This window comes from Symphalangus syndactylus, chromosome 12 (assembly GCF_028878055.3).
Source record: "Symphalangus syndactylus isolate Jambi chromosome 12, NHGRI_mSymSyn1-v2.1_pri, whole genome shotgun sequence".
NCBI classification, from domain to species: Eukaryota; Metazoa; Chordata; class Mammalia; order Primates; family Hylobatidae; genus Symphalangus; species Symphalangus syndactylus.
Window position 1 is genome coordinate 133,936,968 of NC_072441.2, and position 25,554 is coordinate 133,962,521.

General features: G+C 48.2%; 2 protein-coding genes and 1 long non-coding RNA gene across 9 annotated transcripts in view; 1 reads left to right on the forward strand and 2 right to left on the reverse strand.

The window, feature by feature from the left end:
* Positions 1–7,935, reverse strand: part of ST3GAL3 (ST3 beta-galactoside alpha-2,3-sialyltransferase 3) — a 224,154-nt gene extending 216,219 nt beyond the window's left edge. Inside the window, 1 exon segment of the mRNA XM_063627687.1 lies at positions 7,535–7,935. The gene's annotated coding sequence lies outside the window, so the exon portion shown is untranslated.
* Positions 5,835–14,817, forward strand: LOC134734577 (uncharacterized). 5 transcript variants are annotated; one of them, XR_010117694.1, is made up of 4 exons: positions 5,835–6,469; positions 9,076–9,968; positions 10,925–10,990; positions 12,198–14,817. It is a non-coding gene; the product is annotated as an uncharacterized lncRNA (long non-coding RNA). The 5 variants fall into 5 exon arrangements; XR_010117697.1 differs by having other exon boundaries at positions 12,900–14,817; XR_010117695.1 differs by having other exon boundaries at positions 13,598–14,817.
* The window catches only part of KDM4A (lysine demethylase 4A), a 56,090-nt gene continuing 38,550 nt past the window's right edge, over positions 8,015–25,554 (reverse strand). For all 3 annotated transcript variants that reach the window (XM_055255149.2, XM_055255151.2, XM_055255150.2), the window contains exons 13-22: positions 24,668–24,849; positions 22,411–22,615; positions 21,886–21,962; positions 21,150–21,205; positions 19,368–19,476; positions 18,576–18,761; positions 15,483–15,653; positions 9,797–9,916; positions 9,421–9,513; positions 8,015–9,303 (exon numbers count right to left, since the gene is read on the reverse strand). In XM_055255149.2, coding sequence (XP_055111124.1) covers positions 9,163–9,303; positions 9,421–9,513; positions 9,797–9,916; positions 15,483–15,653; positions 18,576–18,761; positions 19,368–19,476; positions 21,150–21,205; positions 21,886–21,962; positions 22,411–22,615; positions 24,668–24,849 — 1,340 coding nt within the window. In that variant the 3' untranslated portion in view covers positions 8,015–9,162. The remainder of the gene's footprint in view (positions 9,304–9,420; positions 9,514–9,796; positions 9,917–15,482; positions 15,654–18,575; positions 18,762–19,367; positions 19,477–21,149; positions 21,206–21,885; positions 21,963–22,410; positions 22,616–24,667; positions 24,850–25,554) is intronic.

The window sequence follows — 25,554 nt, forward strand, 5'->3', positions numbered from 1 at the left end:
GTGAGACTATGATTGAAATCCTGGTCTGCTGCTCATCTAGCTCTAGGAAGCACACAGACATGCCCGTCACATGCTGCAGCAGCGTAACTATCCTTCCGTCCAGTTCTTACCTCATTATAACCTTCATCCTGCATAAATACTTTATGACTTCTGTGTAGTAGGTATGGTACTATGGCTGCAAACCTCAGAACTCCCCACGTGAGGGTAACAGCTATTCACTATTCTGCCTCTTCCATACAGTGATGCTCCTGAAAGGCAAAGCTGACAAAGTAGTCACTTTCTATCTTCAAATCCTTCAGTGGCACCAAATCACCTTCAGGATAAAGCTCCAACTTCATAACTCACAAAGACCTTCACAATCTATTCTTGACTGATTTCTGCAGCCTCATTTCCCACACACTCCCCAAACACGCTCCATATTCCTGCCACACCAGTGTCTTTAGGATGCAGCCACATTCTTTGCTTCTAGGCCACAGCACACATTGTTGCCCGTGTGAAAAGCCTTTTAAACCCATATCCACCCAGCTAATAACTACTGATTTTTCAAGATGTAGGTCGGATGTGAACTTCCCTAGAAAACCACTACTCATATTCCCCACGATATCAGGTGTGCTTTTAGAAGATCCCACAAGACCCTCAACCACAGCCCTTGTTATAATATATTCTGCTTCTGGTTATAATGTATTCTTTACTTGCTTCTGGTCCTACTAGACTGGAGGCTCTTTGAGGCCAGGGACATGTCCTTCATACCTATCAAGGCACCACCTAGCACAGAGCCTGGCAGAGCTCATGTTCAGTACACATTTATGGAATGATGAGAGCACCTGGTCTAGTAGGAGAGACAGAAATGTATACACTCACGTAAAATACGAAAAATGTGAAAATAAGAGATCGTAGGGATGCTGTCCAAGAGAGAAAAAAGGTGGGGAAATCCAGGGGAACCCTTCTACCTGTATTTCTGAGGGCTCCTTACCTGATTTCTCAAGTTTCTTCTAACCTTGATGCAGCTGGTTAGATGTACTGTGATCATGAGTGCTTACTGTGAACCACGTGCTCTGCAAAGCACTTTACATGAACTGACTTGTTTAATTCTCACAACTGCCCCATGCATTTCACTGATGAGGAAACTTAGGCTCAAAAATAAGATTCCTGCTTACTGTCAGACAACTATTAATAGTGGAAGAGCCAAGATCTGAACCCAAATCTTCTGTCTCCTGAACCAGGGCTCCAACCAGCACTGTTTCTATTATTTGTCAATAGTGAAACCTCCTCCTCAAATACCAAGTTTGCTAGGTTCAATTAAACCAATAAGGTTAAACTAAGATTATTTTTTAATTTTAACCATTTGAGTGAAAATGCACCTAAAGTTATTACATTTCCCGATTTCTTATAAATTGAATACCCTGATTATAATTTAACTTTTATTTTTTGCTATCTCAGAACCATTGCTGTATTTGTTACTAAGAATGCTGTAACATAGTTTTGTAAAAGACATTCCTCAGGAATGACTGTGTTATAACTGGGATGTAACAGATTGCCCTTGTATCAACACCCTTGGCCTGTGAGCATTTACAAGTGCTTGTAAGAGTTCTGACTCTGAATCTACCATTACCCCATGCATGGTTAGAGCTATTATTTCTTGCTACTGTCAATGTTTGTCTCTTGCAGCCCATCTGATGTGCTACCTCTAATCTTCAATGGGCTGTGATACCACAGATGAGGCAGTAGTCATTAGTGCTATGCACCAAATATTTCTGGCTCTTTGCTTCCCAGACATATGCTAACACTGAAATTCTCTAACCTTCTTTAAAGTTAGGCATGGCTATGTGACTTGCTTTGGCCAATGAAAATGGGAATGAAAGTGGCATGTGCCACAGTGGGACAGAAACTTGAAAAGCCAGTGACCACTTGACCACTATCTTTTCGTTTAATCAAAATGGTCATGGCAGTATCATATTAAGATGGAGTTTCTATCAGCCTCAGTTCCTGAGTGACTGTGAAGAGTTTCCTGTACACTCATGCTGGACACGTCACAAGAATGAGAAGTCAAGTTTTGTTCTGTTACGCCACTGAAGTCTTGAGGTTTTTGTTAGTGCAGCCTCATCCAAGCTATCTATGTCAATACAGATCTCTCAGTAAGGGATTCTCTCACATAAACAACTTTATTTATAGATTTTAATGACAAACATTTTGTTTGGATAAAGAATTATCTTTGCATCCATCCTGGTTCAAAGCTATTTTCAATATAAAATATATTTGCCAAGTACCTACTATGTACAAAGTTGGATGATGAAGAGGACAGTCTATGTCTTGAAATAGCTTCAGTCTTATACTGTGGGTAGAAGCAGGATTTAAGGCAATTATCGCAAAAAGGCAGACTCTAATGTTATGGTGGTTTAAACTTAAAGAAGAGAGACATCTCATCTAGATGAGAAGAAAAAGTACAGACAAGCTTCACAAAGGAAGTTCCGTATGAAATGGCCCTGAAACATACGTAAGAACAATTAAAGTCAAGGAGACTATTTAAGATAGAAAAAGCCAACATGAGCAAAGACACAGAGCACAAACAGCAAAGCACAAAGAGCAAATAGTTCCACTGACCTGGAAAATAAAACGGAATGGCAAGAAATCAGTTTGCCCATATTGCCCATGCCAGGCTGGTCTGTGCCTAACGCAACAGATTATGGGGAGCCATTTGAAGTCCTGGCTGGAGATGTGACAAACTTGGAAGTGATGGCAATACACATGATAGATGGAAGGAAAAAAATGTTAGGGGGCTTCTGTGGTAATTCACAGGAATGGTCCAATGGCGCCAGATCAGTGTGATGACAGTAGGAGTGAAAAGAAGCAGATGCCAGGCTAGGTATGGTGGCTCATGCCTATAATCCCAGCACTTTGGGAGGCTAAGGTGGGCAGATCACTTGAGATCAGGAGTTCAATATCAGCCTGGCCAAGATGGTGAAATCTCGTCTCTATTAAAAATACAAAAATTAGCCGGGCGTGGTGGCATGCGCCTGTCATCCCAGCTACTCAGGAGGCTGAGACAGGAGAATTTCTTTAACCCGGGTGGTGGAGGTTGCAGTGAGCTGAGATGGGGCCACTGCACTCCAGCCTGGGCGACAGAGGGAGGCTCTGACTCAAAAATAGAAGCAGATGCCAGAAACAGTGTGTAAGTAGGGTCAACAAGACCTGGCACCCAACCAAAAACACAGGGGAGAAAAAAAGAAGAAAAGTTAAGAATAAACTTGCAGTGCAGCTTCTGGGTTGAGGGAACTGTTATTCCAAGTAGCTGAGGTGAATCAGAAAAGCGACAATGGGCTAGATGTGGTGGCTCACGCCTATATTCCCAACACTTTGGGAGGCTGAGGTGGAGGATTTCTTTTTTTTGACCGAGTTTCACTCTTGTTGCCCAGGCTGGAGTGCAGTGGCGCGATCTTGGCTCACTGCAACCTCTGCCTCCCTGGTTCAAGTGATTCTCCTGCCTCAGCCTCCCGAGCAGCTGGGATTACAGGCGCCTGCCACCACGCCTGGCTAATTTTTCGTATTTTTTTTTTTTTAGTAGAGACGGGGTTTCATCATGTTGGCTAGGCTGGTCTCGAACTCAAGGTGGGAGGATTTCTTTTTTTTTTTGAGACGGAGTCTCACTCTGTCGCCCAGGCTGGAGTGCAGTGGCACCATCTCGGCTCACTGCAAGCTCCGCCTCCCGGGTTCACGCCATTCTCCTGCCTCAGCCTCTCCGAGTAGCTGGGACTACAGGTGCCCACCACCACGCCCGGCTAATTTTTTTTTGTATTTTTAGTAGAGACGGGGTTTCACCGTGGTCTCGATCTCCTGACCTCGTGATCCGCCCGCCTCAGCCTCCCAAAGTGCTGGGATTACAAGCGTCAGCCATCGCGCCCGGCCAAGGTGGGAGGATTTCTTGAGCCCAGGAGTTCAAGACCAGCCTGGGCAACATGGCAAGACCCTGTCTCTACAAAAAAAAAAAAATTTCTTTAATTCTCCAGGTCACCTGCCTGTGGTCCCAGCTACTTGGGAAGCTGAGGCAGGAGGATCGCCTGAGTCCAGGAAGTCAAGGCTGCAGAGAGCCACGTTCACTGCACTCCAGCATGGGTGACAGAGGGAGACCCTGCCTCAAAAAAAAAAAAGGAAAAGTGACAATGGCAAGTAAAGTGTTACTGTATTCCTGATAGTTAGCTTCAGCTTCCTTTGAAGTAAATTCTATTACTTGTTTACTCTTTGCACCACACGGGACAAAGGTACCTCTTGGATTAATGCCATCAACCTACGTTTTGTGCAACCTCATATCCTGCTTTTTCTGCTAAGAACCACCCATGAGCATCTCAGATTCCCCTGCACCTTTGTCATCCTCACTTTCTCATCTGCTCACTTCTTCCTCTTCATCCAGCCAGGCCTACCCACTCTTCATGACCCAATTCAAGTCTCAGCTTCCCTGTGAAACCTTCCTCAAACACATGGATTTCTCCTTTTCTCGGTTTCTCAGAGTACCTACCATCTTGGAATTCTAGAGACCATATCACAGTTATCATTGTCATGTGTGTGCTTTATTCCCTCAACTATATTATAGGCCCATTAGAGCAAGTTTCTTATCTTAAATGGTTTTGAGTTCCCCCTCAGTCAATGCCTTGCATAAAATATGTACTCAAGAGGCGTTCCATTGATTGATACAAAGTCTGTTAGTCTCTGAGAACATGAATGCCTTGTTTCATCATTAACATTTTATTTTTATTAAACCATGGTTAGACAGTTGACATGTGAAATGGAGAGATTCACCACTTAATATCTCAAAATATCCTTGAGTTAAGAATCTCTAATCATAGGAGGAGCTGTATTGCCTTAAGAGATTATTTGAAAATATCATTTGGTTATAAATTTCTGTGCCAGCTTCCTTTTAATCCTCTGTTGACTTGAAAGTACACCAAACATTTCAGTGATCATCTCTACAAGATAATTCTGACTTAGAAACAACCTAATTTGTCATGGGGACTATCTTACTTTTAGTAACCTAGTAAGAGTTTTTTCCTACCTTCATGTCCAGCTATCTATAATTCACATCCACTGAAAAGTTTGAGTATTTTACTTTCTGAGGTAATAGCTGCCTTCACTGGTCCCTCCCTCAATTAATTACATTCAGTTATCAGGTTTCACTCCTTCCTCATACGTGAAGGCAACAAACAAAAATGAGGCTTACTGAGGAATCATAAAAATGGACATTGTTGTAAAAAGGAATCCAAAATGTTCATGGGACACTCTCCTAACCAAACCTGCTCCCCTCACTAAGATATTTTCTCTTGCAAGCAAAAGCACCGAGGACACACGGGGGAAAGTGCCAGAAGGAAAGGAAGCAAGAGAGGCGTACTTTGCCTATCAAACTGACCCCAGTTCTGGCCCTCGCTAGAGCAGTAAGCAATGACAACCGCTACCCATACGCTGCCGATTCCCGCTCAGGCGCTGCCTGGACTTTTCTTCCCTCTTCCCACAGCAGGGCCCGAATGATGGTGTCCGTGCTCTGCGCCAAGGTGCGCAGCGCTGCGGGATTTCACACGGAGATGACCTCAGACCTCCTGGCCTGCGTCCGGCCGGCCTTTCCCCCAGACTCGGCGGCCCCCACCCAGGCGAGGTCATCCAGGTACCGGGCCCCCAGCCCGAAGGACGACTGGGCCGTGCCCCGACCCCGCCTTCCCAGGCACTAGCGCGCGGGCTCCGCGCCCCGCCCAGCCCGGGACCCGCGGCCGGCGGGGGAGGGGCGGGGCAGCGCGGCGACCGTTATTCGCGGTCAGCCATCGCGCCCCGAAGCGCACTGGGCAGGCCCTTACCACAGCGGAGAGGGAGGCAGGGGGGAGGTGGCGCCCGGCCCGACGCGGGGCAGGAAGGCGGAGGCGACGGCGTAGGCGGCGGCGACAGCCGCGGGGTACCCCGGCGGGCGCCCACGACGCGGTGAGCTGCATGGGCGCCGCCATAGTGGGGACGCAGCGGCGGGCGGGGCCCGCGGCCGCGACCCTGTCGGGCGCCTGCGACCAATGGGCTCGCGGAAGCTGGGCGGAGCGAGGGCCTGGCCAATGCGGAGCTGCACTGCCCCGAGCAGCCCAATAGACGCAGGAGCCGCGGATTTGCCGTCCCGCCCACCCCGCCTACCACGAGACCAGTGCCGCGGCGAGTGCGGGGCGAGAGGTTCGAGCTGGTGGAGCGCCCCAGCCTGCAAGTTCAGCGTGGGTGTCTCTCCTGGGCACATCGAGCCGTCTAGAGGAACCCTCTTCCCCCGGCTTCACGGCCCAGAGGACGCACGGCTGTCTCCCCTCGAGAGCCTGTTTCGTCGCCTGCGCGGGGAACGCAAAGGGCTAGGGTAGTCACGGCCACTTCACGCCGAGGGACATCTCATCTCGCCCTCCAGGTCGTGAGCGCACCCATTCCGCTCACTGAGGCCGAAAGCCTCGGACCTCCATGGGCCCTGGTGGGTAAGGGGGCACGGGGGTGAGCGTTAAGAGACTCGTAGAACATTTTTAGTCCGCGCATGGCACAGGGCCTCCAAGCGCCACGTACACTTTGCAGCCCTCCCACTCCTTTTTCATTCCTGCGGCGGAGCCCTGGTGTTATCCGCCTGGGGCGGAATTTAAAAAACTTAATTCCTCAACAAAGCCCGAGTGGTCTTTAAACTGCAACCTTGGATCCAAAGGCCCTACCTTACAAAGGCAAGGCAGTTTGCCCTACAAAAAGGCTTCTGGGAGTTGCTGCCTAAGGCAGGAGGGGACTGGCAGGCCGGGAGGTGCCGCTTTTGGCTGGGGCCGGTTCTCTTGAGGTCGACCCGACTGCATAGGCAGCCAGTAGGGGAGAGAACGGGCCGGTCTGTGTGATTTGGATCACCTGAGTTGCAGTTTCCTAAGTTATTACGTTGACCAAAATAAAAAGTGCAGTTTCTGGAAAACTGGTCAGCTGTTGAGTAAAAACTGCTGGGATTAAACCCAGCGCCCACACCTGGAGGCAGTGGGGTCATCAAGAAAGGTAGGGACCCTGTGTAAAAAGGCTGGTGAAGTGTTCCTCTCTTCCAAAGATGTATGGATTAGTGCTCTCTCACCAATCCACTAAGGCCTGGTTCTGCCCAGCCTCCCTTGCTACATCCGCTGGGAATCCCCAGGTGGCGTGTAGGCACAAAAAAAAAAAAAAAAGGCCAACATCCCTCTCTGGGCCCCAGGAGGGAGCTGACATAGAAAAGATCACCTCCTGCACCTCCCTTTCTCCACAATGAGATACCAAGTAGCAACCACCTCTCAACCCGCAGGGACACAAGGAAGCATCCAGAGCAGCTGAGCTGACCCAAGCCTCTCCTGCACCTGGACAGGGCCATGCCACAGGAAGTGCCTGGCTGTTTAAGGGCCAGCCGGTGCAGCTCCGGGGCACCCAAGTCCTGCACCTATTCATTGCCCCCCTCCCTGCTCTATGGTTCCCCATCCTTGTCCACTTTGACCTCAGGGACCCAGCAGCCAAAGGAGATTGGGTCTTCCTCCGGGGAAGTTCTCACCAACTAGACAGCTCGGAGAGCAATCTGAAGATCCCACTGGAGGTTGAGTCCCTTGCTTTTCAAGCACCAAAAATGCACCCCATCCTTCACACTGGTTCCACAATTTGTATAGAACACAGATGCTGGCATGAACTTAGGCCAGCTCAACAAAGATGTATCAAATGGGGCAGCAGTGAGAGACACTCTGTTGAGAGGACTCATTGGTCTGGTGCTTCCTCTGTTACCTCATCCTGCCCGTCTCTAAGGCAGAGCAAGCACAACAAAGAGGTGCTCAGAGCCAGAAGTGTCCCTGTTCCCATGACCCACCATACTTGGCCTAATACAGAGCTTGACAAGCAAAGGACCCACTCTCTGGAACTTCCTAGGGACTGCCTTACTGATTTGTCTTAAAATACACAGCCCCGCTCCAGAGCCTATGACTCTAGATACACCCCCAGCCTGATGTGGGCCACGTGGGCTCCTTGGGGCAGACAGCCAATCCTCTGCTCAACACATTTTTATTGCTAAGGACAAGGTGATGCACCAGTTTTCAAAATAATTTGGTTTATAGTGTTCATACGTAACAAAAAAGGGGAAGTATTATAAATCTGATTCTTGTATACACAGGGTATTGGTGTGAAGCCCTCCAATCCTGGGCCCAGGCAAACAAATTCTTGAGGACCAAAAACCTGTTTAACCCCTTCAGTATTGCCCTCTAGTCCCACCCCCACCCCAAAATCAGCTCCCTCCCACCCACAGTGGGCCTCCAATGGCCCCAGTTTTTTCATCCTAACCCTCCCAGCCCCTGCATGATTGCAATTTTCTGTTGACAGAATCACCCACCAGGCTCTGCCTGCTTCCATCATTAAAATCCCCGCTTCAGGGTAATCCCCACCCACACCCTGTAATACTTTGCCACAGGGGCTCTGCACCTACAGTGTTGTGGGCACACACCCATGTTATCCCCATGTTCTCCTTTAGGGGAAGACAAAGAGGTGGCATCAGCTCCTTAGCATCTCAACACTGCAGCTTTGCCAGCACTGTCTTGAGGCTGTTCCAGGCCCGGACAGATGCCACACCCATCTCCAGCCAACCCCCAGGAGCCCTTACTCAGCTCAGCTGAGGGCAGAATTTCACATTTTGTTTGCCCTGCATAGGCAAGGAAGAAAGTAAAGGCCAGGGGCTGGCAGAAGCTGGTCCAGACCAAACATACACACACACACAGGCACACACGCGCGCACACACACACACATAAATACAAAAGTAGGGGTTGGGGCAAGTACCAGCACCTCAGCCTAGTCGGTGCAGGTGATAGTTACGAAGCTAAGTCCTAGGCCAGGAACAGGGCAGCCACTCCAGCCAGCATAGTTGACCCCTCTATGGACTGGGGCCAGTGCAGCCACAGCATTCCAGTGCTCAGCCCCTCAGCTGGGAGATCAGCGACTGCTGCCACGTGCCCAGAAATGGCTCATCCTTTCACTACAGCGGAATGCAATGAGGGTGGGTGAGAAGATGATGGGTCGGTTATTTCATTCCTTTTCTTTTTACAACTTCACTTTCAGAGACTTCAGAGTTCCATGTCTGCTGTGCTGTGGAACCCAGAGTGCTCTTGCCTGGATGGCTGAGAATCCCTTGGACCCTGGAAGCACCTACTCCATGATGGCCCGGTATAGTGCAGGCTCAATATAATCTTCCCGGTATCTTGAGTTGATAACTCGTTGCCGTTTCTTTTCTTGCTTAACCTCTTTCTCTGTGAAAATCTCATTGAAGCGCATGTCTGAGGCTACTGACTATAGGAGAATAAGCAAGCCAGATGTCAGCTACCCCAGGAACAACACAAAGGGATGCATCCTTGACTTGTTCCCTCCCTCCACGACAGGAACTGGGGACACACAGAAAATACTCACCAGTCTAGATTTGACTCTCTTGGGAAGCTCTTCATCCAGTGTGTATACATCATCTCTCTTAACCACAAGCTGTGAGCCATCCTCAAACTCCACCTACCAAGGAAACAAAGGCCTTTTGGCTAGGATATCCCTGACTCTTTCCCTGGTCCACCATGCACAGTGGCAGTCCCCTACAGTCAAAGGAAGGAGGAAGAACACTAAAATAACGACTACCTTACTTCACATTTGGCAGACTGGACACAGGGCAGATACCTAGCTCTGAAAGGGTTACCAACCTATTAGTTCTCCTAAGAGCAAAGGCTCGCCTCTGGCCCAACAGGAAGCACAGAATTAATGAAGCACCCCCCACTCCCTAGAAAGGTAGAACTTTGGATACCTGGTACATTTGGATAGGGTGGGAGGCCACAAACTTGGCTCCATAGACTTGGCCGTCTGTCCATCTCACTTGGACCACTTCTCCTTCAGCAGGAGGACCAAACTGGAGACAGTCCTGGCTCTGAGAAACAGGAAGGAAGGAGGGTGAAAGGAAGGTCCACCTGCACACAAAGGTAACTGTCCTCTACTCAGGGAAGAGTGAAACAGGACAAAGTAACTGTTTTAGAGAGCAAGGCAGCTCTCTGGGCTGAAAAATGTTAACAGTTAAAGACCTTGCTAAGTCAAAGTCTGCCCCTATCTCTGCCCTCTCCTGCTTCTAGGTGACCAAAAAAAAAAAAAAAAAAATTCCAGCTATAACAAACTTAGTAAACACAGGAGTTAAATGCCAGAATCAAGAGTCCTTCTTACATTCCCTCAACTGTTCCCCTGAGGGTTCTCCAGGGCTCTGCCATGAATAAATACTAGAACCGTACTCAACTATAAGAAATGTTTTTTTTTTTTTTTTGGCCAGGCACGGTGGCTCATGCCTGTAATCCCAGCACATTGGGAGAGTCGCTGAGGCAGGCAAATCACGAGGTCAGGAGATCAAGACCATCCTGGCTAACATGGTGAAACCCTGTCTCTACTAAAAATGCAAAAAACTAGCCAGGTGTGGTGGCAGGCGCCTGTAGTCCCAGCTACTCGGGAGTCTGAGGCAGGAGAATGGCGTGAACCCAGGAGGCAGAGCTTGCAGTGAGCCAAGATCGTGCCACTGCACTCCAGCCTGGGCGACAGAGCGAGGCTCCCTCTCATAAAAAAAAAAAAAAAAGTGTTTTTTATTTTTTTTTTGGAGATGGAGTCTCGCTCTGTCGCCCAGGCTAGAATACAGTGGCCTGATCTTGGCTCATTGCAACCTCAGCTTCCTGGGTTCTAGCAATCCTCCTGCCTCAGCCTCCTGAGTAGCTGGGACAACAGGCACGTGCCACCATGCCCAGCTAATTTTTGTATTTTTAGTAGAGACGGGGTTTCCCATGTTGGCCAGTCTGGTCTCGAACTCCTGACCTCAGGTGATCTGCCTGCCTTGGCTTGCCAAAGTGGTGGGATTACAGGCATGAGCACTGTGCCCAACCAAGAAATATGTTCTTAACAGGAAAAAGAATCACCTACCATGGGACCTGGCAAAGTACTTCAGAACTTTTATTCCTTCCAGAAGCAGGTAAGTACCCCAAGTCCTCATCGTATTCCCAGCATAGGGCTTGGTATACGGGGGGATATTTCACTCAGCATATTGGCTGAATGAAAGGTCTGATGGGTATACCTGGGAGAAGGTTCTTAGGGACATGGCTTAAAAAATAAAAATGAGAGAGGGGCAGGGCAGTGAGTCTAAAAGGATGTGGATGCTCACATCTGCTCTTACAATCATGCTACATTGAGTGGAAACAGTTCCCTACTTATTGACAATTCATTTATTGAATAGGTAATCAGTAAATACAGTTTGTATCAATCTAACAATTAGGCATAAACTACAGCCTCCTACACCCAATATCTGAGGTGTTCTAAGATTTAACTACTCAAATGTTTGATATTTGATAAATTGCTTAAGTTCTCTGCAATTCAGTTCCACCTCCTGTAACAGCACTTCTGAAAATGTGGTCTGTGAACCTCTGAGGGGTTCCTGAGACACTGTCAGGGAGCAAGTGAGACATGACTATTTTTATAATATTAAACTATTAGCCTTTGTCACTGTGTTGTCATTTACCTAGGATAGGTACAACCGCTGGCACCTGAGCACAAATCAAGGCACTGACCCTAAGCTCTACTAGTTGTTACTGCATTTTTCACCACTGTACACTCATAATTTAGGAGAAAAGAGCAAAAACTCTCGATTGCATGTAACAATATCCCTTGATGAAGCAGTAAAAAATTATTAATCTTTTAAAATCTTAATCATTGAGTACATGTGTTAAGTCCTCATAAGACACTTTTGGTTGTCTCAAAGAAATCTATCTGTGTTGTTTGAGTTGTGAATTACACTAGCTGCTTTGTTCATGGAATACCAGTTTTATTTGAAAAAAATTACTAGGCTAGGCATAGTGGCTCGTGCCTGTAATCCCTCACTTTGGGAGGCAGAGGTAGGAGGATCGCATCAGCCCAGGAGTTCAAGACCAGCCTGGGCAACACAGGGGAGATCCCATCTCTACAAAACATAAAAAATTAGCCAGGTGTGGTGGCACGCGCCTGTAGTCCCAGCTACTCGGAAGACTGAGGACTGCCTGAGGCCAGGAGGATGACGCTGCAGTGAGCCATGACCACACCACTGCACTCCAGCCGTGGTGCTGCACAACAGAGCAGGACCCTGTATTTAAAAAACTCTATGAAAATTTTAAAAAAGAAAAAAAGTGACTGACAAACTGGCTTTTCAGACTTAGGTATCTGGCAGACATCTTGAAAATGCATGAAGTGAACGCCTGTCATGTCAAGGAAAACAAAAGTCAGTATCTGTTGCCAATAATAAAATTCAGGCTTTCAAGCAAATATTAGCATTTCAGAGAAGCGGCATTCACAACTGTGAGCTTGAAACTTCCCAAAATTCTAAGTTTTTTGATTATTATTGGTGATACTAACAAATGTAATTTTTAAAATATTTATGGCCAGGCGTGGTGGCTCATGCCTGTAATCTCAGCACTTTGGGAGGCCAAGGTGGGCAGATCACGAGGTCAAGAGATTGAGTCCATCCTGGACAACATGGGGAAACCCTGTCTCTACTAAAAATACAAAAATTAGTTGGGCGTGGTGGCGTGCACCTGTAGTCCCAGCTACTTGGGAGGCTGAGGCAGGAGAATCGCTTGAACCTGGCAGGTGGAGGTTGCAGTGAGCCAAGATCGCACCACTGCACTCCAGCCTGGCGACAGAGTGAGACTCTGTCTCAAAATAAATAAATAAATAAATAAATAAATTTATAATAATATTTAACAACATTTGGAGGCTGTCCATAGGCCAGTGCACCAATATTTTCTAAATGACCAATGTATGATGTTATAAAAGGATGCATGGGTGAAAGATCCATTCAGAAGAGACCAATGGGTTTTAGTGTTAACAATATGAAACGTTCACTGACCTTTCAGATTCCACACTGCAACTAACTTTTAAGAACCTGCCAGGAGCAGTGGCTCACACCTGTAATCCCAGCACTTTGGGAGGTTGAGGCAAAAGAATCGCTTGAGCCCAGGAGTTTGAGACTACCCTGGGCAAGATGGCAAGACCCCATTTCTACAAATAGCCAGGCATGCCTGTAGTCCCAGCTACTCGGGAAGTGCTTGGTCAACAAAGCAAGACATCATCTCTTAAAAAAAAAAAAAAAAAAAAAAAAGTTGTTACTTCCATTGAGTTTTGGTGGATATCAGAGAATAATAAACACAATTACCTGAAAGACTATTAAAATACCTCTCTTGGCTGGGTGTGGTGGCTCACAGATGTAATCCCAGCACTTTGGGAGGCCAAGGTAGGTGGATTGCTTGAGCCCAGGAGTTTTGAGACCAGCCTGGGCAACAAGGCAAAGCCCTATCTCTACAAAAAAAATTAAAAAATTAGCTGGGCACCAGTGACAAGCGCCTGTAGTCCCAGCTACTTGGGAGGCTGAGGCAGCAGAATCACTTGAGCCTGGTATGTGGAGGTTGCAGTGAGTTGAGATCACTGCACTGCACTCCAACGTGGGTAACGGGAGTGAAACCCTATCTTAAAAAAACAAAAACAAAAAAACTCCTTTTTCCAATTACATATCTATGCAAAGCTGAATTTTCTTCCTATACTTGAACCTAAACAGTGTATCACAATAGATTGAATCAAGAAGTGACATTAAGGCCGGCGCGGTGGCTCACACCTGTAATCCCAGCACTTTGGGAGTCCGAGGCGGGCGGATCACGAGATCGGGAGATCAAGACCATCCTGGCTAACATGGTGAAACCCCATGTCTACTAAAAATACAAAAAATTAGCCGGGCATGGTGGCGGGCGCCTGTAGTCCCAGCTACTCGGGAGGCTGAGGCAGGAGAATGGCGTGAACCTGGGAGGCAGAGCCTGCAGTGAGCCAAGATCATGCCACCGTACTCCAGCCTGGGCAACAGAGCGAGACTCCATCTCAAAAAAAAAAAAAAAAGTGACATTAAACTCTTTGGGGTCTCTAACTTGTAGAAAATGGAGTCCTGAAACCACTGTAAGTTAGAGATAATACCACATCCTTCTCACAGTGGGTATGAGAAGATAAAGAGATACTTGAAATAACCACTTAGCATAGTGCCTGGCATACTGTACCAGCTTAATAAATTACAGCAAGGGCCAGGTATGGTGGCTCAAACTCTTGTAATCCCAGTGGTTTGGGGGCCCAAGATGTGAGGATCGCTTCAAGCTGGGAGATCGAGACCAGCATGAGCAACAAATCAAGACTGTTGTCGCTACAAAAAATTTAAAAATTAGCCAGGCGTGACTGCATGTGCCTGTAGTCCCAGCTACCTGGGAAGCTGAAGCAGGAGGATCACTTGAGTTCAGGAGTTTGAGATTGCAGGAGCTATGATACAGCCACTGCACTCCAGCCTAAGTGACAGAGTGAGACCTGGTCTCTCAAAAAAAAAAAAAATAAGGCCAGGCACAGTGGCTCACGCCTGTAATCCCAACACTTTGGGAGGCCAAGGTGGGCAGATCACTTGAGCCCAGGAGTTCGAGACCAGCCTGGGCAACATGGCAAAAGCCCGTCTCTACAAAAAATTAAAAAATTAGCTGGCTGTGGTGGTGCGTGCCTGTAGTCCCAGCTACCAGGGAGGCTGAGGTGGGATGATCACCTCAATCCAGAAGTTGAGGCTGCAGTGAGCTGAGACTGTGCCACTGTACTGCAGCCTGGGAGTCAGAGTGAAACCCTGTCTCACAAATAAAATATAAATAAATGATAGCTATACTACTGCTATGAGTACTACTAATGTTGCCTTTTCTATAAGTCTACTTCATAACTAATGAATGTGCTTTTAGCAACTGAGTGGCTAATGTGGTATAAACATGGGACAATACCTGATTTGTTAAAGGAAAAAATGGTTTCATTCCTCTCTACTTTGATGGTTAGTCTACCAACTGAAAAGGCAAGGTGGGGGTAGGGGAAACCTGAACTAAGTCCTCAATACCAAGCCAGACCTGGGACTGGGTCCATGTGGGGCCACTGTGTCTCAGGTGTTGATAACATAAACAGGCCAAGGGTGTCTCCAGGCAGTTTCTACTTAGCCCTAAAGCCCACTGTGAAGAGACAAAAGCAGATTCTATACATCTACTAAGAGGGCCTGATAGAAAAGAGAGTTGGATAATTCTCCTAAAATCACACAGCTACTAGGCAATGAAGCTGGTACTGACATATTTGATTCCAAAGCCTGGGGTCTCCTATTGCACTAGAATGCCCTCAGGGATAATTTAGATGGCAACGGATGCAGGTTTCAAGGAATTGCAGAAAATACTGATTCCCAGGTACTTCTAAGGAAAATAGGGTACCCTAGCAGCACACAGTTTTCTTTGCAAAGAAACACTGGTACAGATGATTCTTTCTGTTAGAAGACATGGTGATGGGACCATGGACCTGGCTAGAAGAAGCAGGCACACACACACAGTCTGCCAGCCAGACCTTAGAAACATCCCCCATTCCAAACTGCCTGAGAAGCTCCTTGCAGATATTACCACTATGTCCTCAGGATAAAGATTGTCGCTGAAGGAGCCATCATCAAAGTTGACTTCATAGAAGGTCTCGGTGGTGAGCCTGACCACTTCACACTGGTAGAAGCGCCCGTTCTTATGCTTGCTAATGACTTTCTGGCCTGCAGTGATGCTTTGCAAGGCCCCCTTGGCACGCTGGAAAAAAACAGAGGCTTTGGTTACTCACACGTGGAGTTGGCAGGCCTGGTATATGGAGAAGAAGATCAATTAGTTCCTCATCAGGGAAAGATAAGCATGGAAAGTAAAAGTAAAAAGGAGATGGGAGCTAAAACAAGCCTTTCCAGATACCCACCATCCCAGCCAGGACATTGGAAGAGACCAGTACCACATTTTCCTCCATAAATTTAGCTCCTCCCATAAATTTAGCTAGTCCACAACTGGCCCTTATACCATATTATCTTACCCAGAACTCTCTGAACAACAACAAGGACTTCTCTGATCTTGCCAAGAACTGACATCAAAGTATCAAAGGAGAGACTCAATAGGTACTCTGAGGCCTGGGCCGCCAGGCAAAGCTGCACCACATCTTAGCACCTGCGGCATTACCCTCAGGGCTAGGGCACAAAGACAGGTTTCTCAGATGTCTCCAGCTACACACAACGAACTGTTCCCCATTCCAAGGGCCCTGCCATTGCCATCTCTGGTGCCCTCACCGTGCCCTTCTCATTCTGAACTTGCCCTTGATGCAAACAGGATCACAAAGTATGTGACAGCCTCATTTCCAAGTACACCTGCTAGCCTGCCCAGGCACTCTGCCGCAGCCATGCTGGCCCCCCTTGCTGTTCCCTGAATGAGTGTGCCATATGTGCTGCCACCCAGGGCTTCAGCACTGCTAGTTCTTCTACCTGAGATGCCATTCCCCGATTACTTGCACACTGACTCCCATCACAGTGTCAACTTATTGATGTCATTCCTTACTACTTCATCTTCCATTCCCCTTATCTGACTTAATTTTTATCCCTGCACTTCTCACCATCTGCTATACTGTGTATTTACTTGCTTCTATGTATCCTTCAACTATACTGTATGCACCAGAAGGGCAAGGACTTTTTTGTCTTGTTCAATGGTATAGTCTTGGCACCTAAAACTGTGCCTGGTGTATAGTAAATGCTCAATAAACATTTGAAGAATAAATCAGTGAAAGAACTACTAACTCATCAGTCCCCCCAATTTCCTCATAGCACTAGCAGTCTACAGCTGCCAACTTAAGCATGTGGAGTACTAATGATTATCACAAAATAACTATTCTGTGTATGAAAAAACTCTTCCCTATCATAGCTGTGACTCAGTACTACCTCAAGTTTTTACTTGCATCAAGGGCAAGTTCAGAATGAGGGCATGGTGAGGGCACCAGGGATGGCTATGGCAGGGCCCTTGAGACACTCCGGAGTCTCATTCTCACATAGAATATGGTCCCATCTTCCTAAGGTCCTAACCATACCCCTATCCACCTGTCATGTTCAACATCTTTATGAAAAAGAATGCAGTCAGCCAACCAGGACTTTTCTGCAATCCCAAATGGCAGAGTGAAAAGTTCATCCTTCTGGGCTGGCCGTCTATCACGTTCTTCCTTTCATTATGTATTTACCACACTGTTGTTAAACCTGTATGATCGCCTCTTCTATTAGATTGTAACTCACTCATGGCAGAGCCTTCCCCGACTACGGTCTGGCTTCTGACCTGACTACCCCACAGGGACACTCCAGTTTGTGGTACTTAGTGACCACCACACCAGCCCTGCCTTCTCTGTTGGATGTGACCCTCCTTCCTCCCACTGGCTTGCTTCACTTTCTCAGCTGCTTTCACTGGTTCATGCTCTGCTACCTGCTTCTCCCACTGGGAATCTCCGGAGCCCAGTTTCTAATGGGAACTAGATTTAACTATGCTGTTAAATGCTAATAGCCAAATCTTTACCCTCACAGTTACTCTCCAGAATGCTCCAGCGACCTCAGCATTGACTTTCCTCTTTCTCATCCCTCCTCCTCTCCCTTGCAGAGCAACACTGCTTCAACTCAGTTCCTGATTGCAGTTACTAACATCATATTAGCATCCTTCCCATCTCTCAAGGGAGTAACCTGAGTCATCTTCAATATTCACTCCCCCTTTCCTCCTCCTCTCCCCTTCTCTCCTCAACCCACAAGGGTCAATAAGCCCTATCAATTCTACCTGTTGGAGGATCTCAAAGTTAAATGTACCCTAAAGCCCTGCCTATGTGTTCCCATTTCAGACCTCACTCTCTCCTAGGCTAACTGGTTTTCCGGCCTCAAATTCTTACTCTGAATCCTCTCGTCAAACAACCACCTGAGTGATTATCAAAAACTATAGTGCAGAATCAAAATATTCAACAAGTTCTCCTCATCCAGTGAAGAGAGATCAGAGTCCTGAGAGTGGCAGTGCAGGGCCTTCATCCTCTGCCGTTGTCCACCCCTCAAGCATCACACTCCCACACACCGTCACACTCCCATAACCAGTCTTTCATGATCCTTCTTCTGCGACCTGCTCATTCAACATGTTTCTCAAGCTCTGCATACAATTCCTTCTTATTGTTTAAGACCCACTTCAAATGCCACCGTCTACCCAATCCTCTTCATAGCTCCTCTAGCTAACATTACATGTCACTTTTTCTCTAAGCTTTACCATTCAGAGAACTGCAGCAATCTCTACTGTCTGGCAATTCATGGTTAACTCTTGGGAGCTCTCCCCATTTGTTCCCAACATTTTCAGAGGTTCTGCATGTCCCGGACACTAGGTTAAGTAATAAGGATGCCCACATTAATAAGATATGGACCCTCAAGGAGTTTATTCTGATGGAGAGGCAGACAAGTAAAGAGATAATCAAAAGGAATCAACTACAAGCAGTTTGGTGTCACTGGCTTATGGAGTACAAGGCAGGGAGTGGAGATGGACAGGGGCCACCTCTCAATCTCTTAACTCATTAGCACTCTTCATAATGCAGAATGCTTGAGGAAATAGTTGCTGACACAACAAACAGAAAACATGCAGAGAAAATGATCATGAAAACTGTCAAGAGGATTCTAGAATGGCACCCTCTCTCACCTCCAAATTAGGAATCTTGTGCCGAAAGCAGGTAATGAAGACCACAAAAGGCCAGTCATCAGGCTGCATCATCACACCAGCAGCCTGGGCGCAGCTCACATGGAAGGCAGTTGGGCAGCGGCCGTGAGAACACTGCACACAGCAGCCAGCAGTTCTTTTCCTCCGCTTCTTACAGAAGATACATTTCTGTAGCACAGGGGAAGAAAACCAGTGATTGCAGGAACTGGCACTGCAGCTTCCTCTGTTGTTCCCCTCCCAAATGCAAAGCCAAGCAAGCAAGAGCCAGCCCCTTCCCAAAATACAAGGACACACCAGCCTGCTCTAATCCAGGTCTGGTTACAACTTTATCCGCCAAGGAATTTTTTTTTTTTTTTTTTTTGAGACAGAGTCTTGCTCTGTCGCCCAGGCTGGAGTGCAGTGGCACAGTATCGGCTCACTGCAACCTCCGCCTCCTGGGTTCAAGTGATTCTCCTGCCTCAGATTCCTGAGGAGCTGGGATTATAGGTGCGCACCACCACTCCCGGCTAATTTTATATTTTTAGTAGAGTCGGGGTTTCACCATGTTGCTCAGGCTGGTCTTGAACTCCTGACCTCAAGTGGTTCACCCGCCTCAGCCCCACAAAGGGTTGGGATTACAGGCGTAAGCCACCACACCTGGCCTCCACTAAGGAATCTAACCACAGAGTGAGAATCACAAACTCTAACCAAAACCAAGGGGTACAGGAGGTCCCTGTTCTCTTCTACCCAGAGACTTGTAAGTCGGGAAATTATGTAGAGTCTACAAGCCCTTACCAGTTTGAAGCGGGGCAGGGGGATTTTGCTCACATCCACCGGACTTCTTTCTGCAATGTTGACAAACCTTGCTTCCAGAATTGCCACAGCACATGAAACGTGGACCCACCTGCCAAAAGGCAAAGGCTACCTCAGTCACCTCTGGGCCCAAGGCTCTGTGGCCTTCTCTTGTGGGCCTGCTGACAGCGCTTCCTCCCTCACCTGGGTGACCACTGACTTCCACCAGCACGTGCCTGGGACCCAGGAAGGTGAGAACCAGAACCGTCTCTCCTCTGAGTATGTGGAAGTAGTGCCACCCCCACTGCCCTAGGTTAGCACAGGATCATGCTTCTTACACCACTCACTCACTGTCTGTTGAAAAATGAACAGAGCCGCAGGCTAATGGTGTGTGGCAGGTTTCAGGGAGTGAGAATAAATTGGAGAGCTCTATGCAGACCTCTTTACCATAGGACCCAAGTGCTTCCTGAAAACATCCCCAGCTGTGCCCCAATCTGCCAGTAATCACAGCTCTCTCTTGGCCTCTGCCCAAACCTCTTCCCCAGGCTGAAATGACCTCTCCCTTCTGCTCCCTTTTTCCATAGCTGACTCACTCTTTAATCTTTAAGGTCTGACCCAAGCCCCACTTACTCTGAGAGGTCTATTCAACGGACATCCTTCAGAATTAAAGTAAGTTTTGGACATTTTGGGAAACCAGCATGCATCAAGAGGAGAAGAACGAAAATGGTGACAACTCTTAAAATCATGCTACGTGAAAACCTACACCAGACAACACTGGGGCTCCATGGAAGCTGTCTGCAGTTCTTAGTGGGGCTGTCTTTTTAGAGTGGGAACAGATTTGTTCTGTGTGGCCCTGGAGGGCAGAACAGGCATTCAGAGGTAAATGTGAGAGGTTCAAGCACAGGCATTTCCACTCCAAATAAGAAAGAATGTTCCCAGCACTATCCTTTGATTGTGAGGAACACAGTGACCTCAAATAATGGCAGCAAGTGCCTTTGAAGGAGCAGAAGCAGCAGGCAGAGTAGCCATCTCTCAGGGACAGCATAACTGGGACTCTTGAGGGCAGGCGGCCGGACTAAACATATGCTACAAGTTGCCACGGGATTCTACTTGGAAGCAGGATACTCAGCACTGACCTGCATGCACCATGCCCTAGACAGCCAGCTCTTCCAGGTCAGAAACCTCATTCATCTTATGTTTTCACCTCAGAGCAACCAAACACATGCCTAAGCACAAAGATTCACTCCATGAAAATGAGCTGCCCAACAGCTGAGAAGCCCAGAAAATTCAGCAGATTCGGTTCCATAGTGGGTAGGCCTGTCTGAGCTCTCCTCAATGTCCTCCTTGAGCACACTCGCCTCATTCCAAACACCAGGTCTGAGCCAGGGAGTTTGCCATGTGGAGAAGTGCTTGCTAGCGTGTGGCCGCCTCTGCACACCAGCCCCAGCTGTGACAAGGTGAATGTCCTCACTCCAGCCCACACAGTCCCTGTGCATCATCTTCACAGTCTTCATATTCTCATGAGTCCATTCTTAGCTCCTCCAAAGGAGGATGTCACTGACATCTCTGCTGCAGAGGAGCAGCTGGAGTTGGAAATTCTGGGACTGCTTGGCTCCCTTAGCATTCCATTTCTAAAATGAGTCTTGGAGATGCTGTTCCAGCTCCACACGATGTGCTTCCCAAATCCTCATCAGTCATTCAGAAGAACAGCTAGTACCCTCACAAAGACACTGCGTGCTTCGGAACTGAGCCTGTGCATTCCAAGGCACTGCTCAGGAAACTTACCTGTCATCATTTGCTCTCTGCAGGGCCCCTCCTCGTAATGAGCATAAACAGCAGTCCTGCCAAGAAAGGAGAGGGAGGAAAAAGTGGTTAACACCAAGTCATTAACATTCAATCTGCTCTCCCCTGGACCTGCTTTGGGCAACTCCTCCACATAAGAAAGAAGCATAATAGCATCTGGGGCTTCACCCAGGCAGCCCCTGCACCAAGACGCCCTGTCAGAAGGAGAGGCCACTCAGGGCTAAAGTGTGCCAAGTATTCGCGTGACTTCACATAATCCTCTTCACTGTTGTTGCTAATAACAACTCAGCAAAGTCACAAAAGATACTTTGCTCAAACTAGAGGCATGACGGGGCTCTGACTGCTTCTTATATGGGCTAGGTACAGCCAGGTTCCGGGGGGTACAGTGAAGAGAAAACGGCACAATGCATCATCGAGCCCCTTTCTGAGGCTCCAATTCAAAATGGCTGAATTCTTTTAAGGGAGTTATTGTTCTTCCACAGGAAGACCACTAGTTGGTCTTTACACAACAGAGCAAACACAGCATCCAGACTCCGTAAGTGGGCAGCAACCATTCTCACTGTCATAGGATTTACTCTCACAATACTCGCTCTCTGACATCACCGCATACCAGACCCTATGCAGACGGCTGGGAATACTGAGTCCAACATGAAATCGTCTGGCCCTGAATATGCACCAAGACTCATGGTGAAGACAGTAACAGTGTGGGATCACTCACCTCCTCTAGGGCATTGGCTGAACACCGAGAACACATCCAGTCTTCAGAAGCCTTTGCAGGGGGGACCCCATAGCAACCTAACAGGGACACCAAGATGAGCAAATTAAACCCAGTGGTCAGAGTCAAAAGGTAGATTTGCAATTCCTTTCCATATACCACCTCCCAAAGCTGTAACCAAATCTCACAGAAACTCCTTAGTTTTCTTTAGTCTGAGTCCCCAGGGCTCAGGCATACAGTATGGCTCAAAGTCTCAAAAAGTCAAAAAGTGTAGATTCACTGGTACGAACACCTAGTAAGTGGCAAGGACTAATCCCTTTCTGCTGTCTGCAACCAAGAGGATGGCACAGACATGACTGGTGCCAGTATGGACCCCTGGAGACACAGTGAAAAATCAGCTAGCAACAGACTCCCCAATAAAACATCAACAATCTTTTAGGGGCTGGGAGGCCAGGAGGTGGCAATAACTTCCAGTGAGCAGGCCCATAATCCTGGGACAGGACACACAGAATGGTGAGCAGCACTCACTGGCATGGACCCGGACGCTGCACTTCTTGCAGGAAACGAGTATGCTGGTGCCATCCTCCTCAAGATAAGGAGTAGAAAGGTTGATGTCCGTGCTGCAGCCAGTCGAAGTGAAGCACATTTCTGGAATCAGTGGCTTGGTCCTCTGCTTCTGGGGGGCTAAATCTGAAGCATTTCCACAGTTCTGATTAAAGCCTCCAAACTCAACCTAAGGGGAAAGAACAAGTGTACACCTCAGTGAGCATGTGCCTATGCTCTTAGCCTTCCACCTGCTCTATCAGCAGAGAGCTGGCTCTCTTACCGATCTGACTATGGCTACAGCTCCCGGGTGCACAGCCATTATCCCGGAGCTGCTAATTGAAGTTACCTCTAATGACTCAAATTCAATTTCTCACAGCAGCATCATACAAAGGCCCCTAGGGGACAACTGAGAAACCGAGCAAGGTAAGAGGCAACTGGGATTTCAATCTTCCCAAAGCAAGTGGTTAATAAAATGCACTGAGAGGCCAGGTGAGGTGGCTCACGCCTGTAATCCAGCACTTCGGGAGGCCGAGGCGGGTGGATCACCAGAGGTCAGGAGTCCAAGACCAGCCTAGCCAACATGGTGAAACCCCGTCTGTACTAAAAATAGAAAAATTAGCTGGACATGGTGGCGTGTGCCTGTAGTCCCAGCTGCACTCCAGCCTGGGCAACAGACTGAGACTCCATCTAAAAAAAAAAAAAATGCACGGAGATGTTAGCAGCTAGGCTGCTACTGTGGGCTCCCTTACATGCTACACTGTGTGGTGACCCCACCTCAGGAGTGTACCCAGAGCAGATGCTCCTAGTAGGCCAGCACTAATTGACTCTTGTGGTGCCTATCAGCAGGTCACCTGAGCTGCAGCACTGTTACATGGCTGGAGCCCCACCTGTGTGATTCCTGGCTCAGGGTCCCTCCAGGAAGAACTTAAGTCCACATACTTCCCTTGGCAAACTATACTGATTGCAAATATCTGCTGGATGGCACCTGCATCCCCATTCCTAGGATGAGGCCCAGGAAGATGTCAACCCCAGAGCCTATGCCATTTGTGAAACTCCTACATAGTAGATGTGCTTATAGTAAGAACCCAGCCACTCACTCCCCTCATAGGCAAAGGCTTTGGTGTTTTTTTTTTTTTTTTTTTTGAGACAGAGTCTCGCTCTGTCGCCCAGGCTGGAGTGCAGTGGCGCAATCTCGGCTCACTGCAAGCTCCGCCTCCCAGGTTCATGCCATTCTCCTGCCTCAGCCTCTCCGAGTAGCTGAGACTACAGGCGCCCGCCACCACGCCCGGCTAATTTTTTGTATTTTTAGTAGAGACAGGGTTTCACCGTGGTCTCGATCTCCTGACCTCATGATCCGCCCGCCTCGGCCTCCCAAAGTGCTGGGATTACAAGCGTGAGCCACCGCGCCCGGCCTAAGGCTTTGGTTTTGCTTTTTGTCAGTGGAAAGGTTTAGCGAGTTCCTAATCCAGGTGTGTTGGCCTGAGGTTCCATTTTTCAGCAAGCATGAATCTGGGGCCCTGCCAGGCTCAGCGGCAGCCATGCCACTTTAACCACCAGAGCAGGTAAGGACCACTTACCTACCTGCCACACTGTGCAGGTCCCAGCTGAGACTGAGCTGGTCCCCTGGCACCTGCTGCTGTGAATGCCTTCCTGGCATCCTAGAGCTGGACCCAAAGAGATCCACCAATGAAGCCACAGATGCCCCAGAGCAGGAGGCACACAGCTGAGCTCAGCAATTTTGCTTGCCAGCCCCTCCTCACATATCAGGCCCTTGCTTCTAACCCTCCCAAGTTCCTTCTGCTACTGGCCACACCCCTTGTGGCAATGGGAAAGGAAAAACAACATTAGAGGATCTGGATTTTCAGCTGAGGTTCAAACTGTGGTAAAGAAATCACAGTTCTCCATACCGGCCAGGACTACAAACCACTTGGCAAGAATAACCACGGACTAGAATAACAAAATGCAGATTCCTCTGCAAACTGATGTCTGTGATGACTGCATGTGCAAAGGGGAGCCTAAGCCCACCCTCAGCTCATCTCCAAAGCATTCTCAATTGAAACCCACGTTGCTGGGTTATCTGCCTGGAGAAGACTGACCAATACACAGATGGGGCAGAGAATGCTGGGGGTGGAGGTGGCCTTTCCCAAGACAACCAGTGACAAGCTATATACTCACAAGTAAATCTAGCTTCCCTATGATTGCTGGTCCTGGGTAAACAGAGTGCATGGAGCTGGGTTACCTGATGGTAAGTCTGGAAGATCATACAGACAGCGCAGTGAGGGGCCTGCTGGGCCATGGTCTCATTGAATTCCTTCTCAGCCTCAAAGTTTGGAGGTCGGTTCTGCCACAGTTGGCTCAGAGGCTTGGCCCAGGCCTCTGTCTCCTCAGCCTCTTCCTCAGGGGCCAGCTGTTCAGATGTCTCTAGAAGAGGAAACAGAAATGTGAGTCAGCACCAACCCTGCACATCTGTGGCTCTGCCTGGAGAACAGATGAGTTCAACTAGGACTCCTGGTCCTAGGTTTGGACCAAGGCTGACTCCTGGATTCCTAAGGATAATAAAGGCAAAGGGTGGAAGCACTTGTCAATAGACTCTTTCAGTATCTTGATGATGTGTAGGGAGTCCTGCCAGTACCCCATTCTCTGACCAGACTGACTCATGGCCTCCATTCTTCCTCCTGCCCCACGAGCTCAGCTTGCTCTACTCTCCCTTAACAGCTGCCACATTCAGCCCTTCTGCCCAAGGACAGCAGAATGAAGCACCATCTTGCCAGAAACCATCTTATTTGCTGCCTCGAAAATGTCAGCCTGTTAAGTCCTTTACCTTTTAGAGTTTTCCCTTTAGTGCAACTAAACAAAGAAGGAAAATAACAGGGAATTGGCAAAGCTTAAAAGTTGTAATATCATGGGCCGGGCGCGGTGGCTCACGCTTGTAATCCCAGCACTTTGGGAGGCCGAGGCGGGCGGATCACGAGGTCAGGAGATCGAGACCACAGTGAAACCCCGTCTCTACTAAAAAATACAAAAAATTAGCCGGGCGTGGTGGCGGGCGCCTGTAGTCCCAGCTACTCGGAGAGGCTGAGGCAGGAGAATGGCATGAACCCGGGAGGCGGAGTTTGCAGTGAGCCG